Genomic DNA, 4,855 nt, shown 5'->3' on the forward strand with positions numbered 1-4,855 from the left:
CCGCAGTGCAGCTGGAGAACCACAGTGAGATGCCGTGGCTCAGCACCGACTCCACCGAGCAGCGGTAGAAGGACACCAAGAGCTCAGTTCTTAAGTTGTTCTTCCTGAGAATCCTCCGTGGGTGTAGAGGGTGTAGAGTAGGGGGCTTAGCACACAGCCCTGTGGGGAGCCGGTGCTGGTGCTCAGTGCTGAGGACAGTTGGGGTCCTACTCTCACCCTCTGGGAGCGGTCTGTCAGGAAGTCCATGACCCAACAGCAGATGTTGTGGGAGAGACCCAGGTCCCCCAGCTTGCTCACCAGTCTGCTCGGAATGATGGTATTAAAAGCCAAGCTGAAGTCCAGGAAGAGCAGCCTCGCATAGCTCCCTCGCTGTCAGCGTGGTGTGCAGAGCGGTGGCGATGGCGTCCTCCGTAGACCGGTTGGCTCTGTAGGCAAACTGGTGGGGGTCGAGTGTGGGTGGCAGGTACGAGGCGATGTGACTCCGTACCAGTTTCTCGAAGCACTTCATTATGATAGGGGTGAGTGCCACTGGCCAGTAGTCGTTGAGGCTGCTGATGCTGTTCTTTTTTGGCAGAGGGATGACGGTGGAGGACTTTAAGCAGGGTGGGATGGAGCACTGGGTGAGGGACTGATTAAAGATGCTGGTAAAAAACCCAGCTAGCTGGTCAGCGCAGTCCTTCAGCACCCTCCCCGTCACACGTCAGGTCCAGCAGCTTTTCGGGGGTTCACTGCCCTCAGGGTTCTCCTCACTTCCTGTACCTGCACAGTGAAGGTCTGGCTGTTGAGGGATGTCAGCTGCAGTGTGGGCCCCGCTGGTGGCTCAGCCTCAAAACAGGCGAAGAAGTGATTGAGCTCCTCCGCCAGTGAGGCGTCCCCAGACACTGCGGTGATGTTGCTGGATCTGAAGTTGGTGATATGCTGGACTTTTTGCCACACCTGCCGACTGTTGTTGCTCCTGAAGTCCTCCTCGATCTTGGTCTATTACCATCCTGTGCTACTTATCCCTAAATAAATAAATAAATAAATAAATAAATAAATGTCCCCATACATCCTTGGACTTGACTCTTGTCAAAATTTTTCTGGTGGCTACTTTCAAACTTCATGTCAAAACAGCTTTAAATCTGAAACAGTTAACGACAATGAACACTTCCGCAGAACTTTGCAAAGGGAGTCCTCGCAATGTGATTGGTGGTTTGTGTACCATGCAGCGGTTTGATTGGATGAGCGTATGGAAACCGGAAGAAGCGCTAACCTTGACGAAGGAGCAAAACACATGCGTTGCATGTTTACGAAAAAAGGTTAAAAGTAAACGGTTCCTGCCTATTTGATTTATCTACTTTATTTACCATGACTACTCTAATATCGTCCATATTTTTCCGATGGTGGTTGCGCATCTCTGAATGTTTTTCTGTTGTTGGGAGACTCAATCTTCTAGCTAGCTAAATGAATGGCTAGCACACATCAAATCAATGCTGCACCTGGACTAAACATCGTCTGGTGGACCTAATGTGAGCGTCGCCTGCTATCCAATCATGACTTTTCTGTTGGTCACCAGAGGCTGTAATACTGTTCACAAACTGCAACAAAGCCTATTTTTCTCAGCGGTTCCAGCTCTATCGAGACATCAGAGATTGGCTGTGTTGAGATACACGAGCACACATGTCTGCAAAGACAGGAATTACTTCATAACTACCCCCATCTTCTATGTTAACGCTTCTCCTCACTTAGGACACTTGTATTCAGCTGTGATAGCCGACTGCCTACACAGGTACAAGCTGCTTCAGGGCTTCAACTCGAAGTTTGCAACAGGTAAATCATCCACTCACCAAAATATACATGAGCATGTGGTAACAAGGAATTTGCCACCACCATAAATCTCAACATTATAGTCATATTAAAGCTTGTATCAGAAATCTGTGCACAGAGAATATTTTGAATATACTGTTGACTTATTGTATTGTACTTATTGTAAGAGCGATGACTGATACAAGTAGTACCTCTACTGTTACTACTATATGCTGCTATTCCTAACAAAACAGAATTATTTTGATAATTTTTTAATAGTTGAAGTTGTTTGTCAAGCAAAGGCTAAACATTTGCTAGTTACAGCCACTCAAATGTGAGAATTTGCTTTTCTCTGTTTCATATCATCAGTTTGTAGGAAATTAGACTGAATAATGAATCAATTTATCAAGCAGTTAACACACCCTACTATTTTCTATTTCAGGCACAGACGAACATGGCTTGAAAATCCAACAAGCTGCTGAAGCTGCGGGAAAAGATCCCCTGGCCTTCTGCACTGATGTGTCTGAGAGATTCAAACATCTCTTCAGCAGCTGCGATATATCATATACTGACTACATAAGAACCACTGAGCAGAGACACCGTGAGGCTGTGAAGCACTTCTGGTCAGTGCTCTGGAACAAAGGGCTCATCTACAAGGGGAATTATGAAGGCTGGTACTCCACCCAAGATGAAAGCTTCCTCACGCCGTCGCAGGTGGGCGATGCTTTGGACTCGTCAGGGAGGGAGATCAAGGTATCGCTGGAGAGTGGCCACAAGGTAATTCAAGAGAAATTGGGATCAGAGTATAAATGCGATTTTAGTGGAGATGCATGAATGTAAACACAAAGCGGTACTACACTGATTTTACACTTTCATGATGGTACATAAAAACATTACTTCTGCTGTGGCTCTGGAGGAGCTTTCTGAAGTTACTACTTGAGCTTTAAAAGTACAAATGTATATCAGAATGGGATCATGGGAATTTACCAGGCAGGATGGGTCTAACAAAAAGGTGCCATAGAATCGCATTATGGCAAATGTAGAATCCAGCGTTTTGTAATTTTTAGGGACTAAAACTCAAGATATCTCACCCTCTGATACTCAGGTTGGAGCCATTCTTGTTTGTGGTTTATTCATTTTAAGCAGAAATCAAATCATACCTCCACAGCTCGTGCAGATGTACTCCCATCAATAACGTTTTAATCTTCTCTCCACCGTTTTGCAGGTGGAGTGGATGAAAGAGGAGAACTACATGTTCCGTCTGTCTGCATTTCAGTCTCAGCTGCTGGAGTGGCTCAGAGGAAATCCCCAGGCCATACAGCCTAAGCGTTTCTCCCAAGCTGTTCTCCTTTGGCTGCAGGAAGACCTTCCTGACCTCTCCGTGTCCCGTCACAGAAGCCGCCTTCAGTGGGGCATCCCAGTCCCCGGCGATGATGAACAAACCATCTATGTGTGGTTAGACGCTCTGGTGAACTACCTCACAGTAGCTGGCTATCCTGATAAACACGGCCGGTGGTGGGACGTGGCCCACCATATTGTCGGAAAGGACATCTTAAAATTTCATGCCATCTACTGGCCATCCTTTCTTCTAGGGGCCGGACTGCCGCTGCCAAAGACAATACATGTGCACTCTCACTGGACAGTAGGAGGAAAGAAGATGTCTAAAAGTTTGGGTAATGTGGTGGATCCTCTTGATCGCTCACAGATGTTCACAACTGATGGTTTGAGGTACTTTCTTCTGCGTCAGGGTGTCCCAGACTCCGACTGTGATTACAGAGACGTCAAAGTCATCAAACTGCTCAACGCAGAGCTTGCTGACTCTCTGGGCGGTCTGCTGAACCGCTGCACAGCTCCAGCTCTTAACCCAGCTCAGGTCTACCCCTCTTTCTGCTCTCAGTCCTTCCCACGAGAACGTGGCGGCAGGACTGTGGATCAAGACTACCACATGTTGGATGTAGTGAAAAATCTGCCCGCTGTAGTGGAGCAGCACTACGAGAGCATGCATGTATACAAAGCTCTGGAGGCCATCAGTGCCTGTGTGAGGCAGACAAACGGGTTTGTTCAGCGTCACGCACCTTGGAAGCTGGATATGAGGGACAGTGAAGATCAGCGCTGGTTAGACACCATCATCCATGTTTCCCTTGAATGCCTGAGGATTTATGGCACGCTCCTCCAGCCAGTAGTGCCAGAGATTTCAAACAAGCTGCTGTCCAGACTCGGGGTGCAACCAGGCGAGAGGAGCTTGGCAGATGTGAACTTCCTGCCAAGGTATTGGGGACTGAACTGTCCCTTCGAAGGAAGAGCGCTTGGACCCAACTCTGGAGTGCTTTTTAGTCGCTTGGAAAGTCAGAATACAGTTAAGCCGAAACCTCCGAAAACAAAAAAGGCAGCAAATTCGAAATGAGAAACTCTTATGTTCCCTGTACACTCATCATTTAAATAATAAACCTCTTTTGGTTGTTTTCATTTAATTTTCTCAAGACTTACTATTGATCATCGGGGCGGGAGATCTTTTACGTCATTAGTGAGTTTGGTGACATCACATATGCAGCCTTTTTGACTCGTCACAGCGGGAAAAGCTCAGGTGGAGTCAATGCTGTTAACGATGGCTCTGTTCAATTAGTACATTTCAATGAGTGAGCATGCACAGTACCTGGAACCAGAAACTGACACATCCAGTTGGAATGCAGCCATAATTATGAACTTTTTTTCTACTGTGGCATGTCAAAATGTCTGCTGTGAAAAAGGATTATTGCAGTTGCGTTCCTGACATTTCTCAGTAGCACTCCCATGCTAAATTGAGACACATGCACTGAAATTACAGCTTCTCAAGTTGTCATTTCCTGCAATAATTAGTCTGAGGAGAAAAACTGAGGGATTGACCGAACACCATGACTTACCTTGTTAAAGGAAATTGTAGAATAATTGTGACACCTGATTTATTAATAACAGGCATCTACCACCATGCCTCATGTTGGAATTCTTTAAAACTGATGTTAGGGAGTTTTTCATGACAGCCTTGCAGCCTTATCTGATAAATACAGTGCACAGTCAACACAAGTACAAGACA

General features: G+C 46.4%; 1 protein-coding gene across 1 annotated transcript; it reads left to right on the top strand.

Moving 5' to 3' along the window:
- Positions 1-1,272: 1,272 nt before the first annotated feature.
- mars2 (methionyl-tRNA synthetase 2, mitochondrial) lies at positions 1,273-4,423 on the top strand. The gene is made up of 3 exons (XM_070837104.1): positions 1,273-1,809; positions 2,228-2,562; positions 3,011-4,423. Exons 1-3 carry the CDS (start codon positions 1,533-1,535, stop codon positions 4,187-4,189), a joined length of 1,791 nt encoding a protein of 596 aa, XP_070693205.1. The 5' UTR covers positions 1,273-1,532; the 3' UTR covers positions 4,190-4,423.
- The last annotated feature ends 432 nt before the right edge of the window (positions 4,424-4,855 follow it).

Source organism: Pempheris klunzingeri, chromosome 9 (assembly GCF_042242105.1).
Source record: "Pempheris klunzingeri isolate RE-2024b chromosome 9, fPemKlu1.hap1, whole genome shotgun sequence".
Lineage (NCBI taxonomy): Eukaryota > Metazoa > Chordata > Actinopteri > Acropomatiformes > Pempheridae > Pempheris > Pempheris klunzingeri.

Bases quoted from the DNA above. Each gene is read 5' to 3' on its own strand.
- mars2 (XM_070837104.1), top strand. From the start codon at position 1,533: ATGACTTTTCTGTTGGTCACCAGAGGCTGTAATACTGTTCACAAACTG. The intron at 1,810-2,227 runs GTAAATCATCCA...TTTCTATTTCAG, and splicing joins CAACTCGAAGTTTGCAACAG to GCACAGACGAACATGGCTTG. The intron at 2,563-3,010 runs GTAATTCAAGAG...ACCGTTTTGCAG, and splicing joins CGCTGGAGAGTGGCCACAAG to GTGGAGTGGATGAAAGAGGA.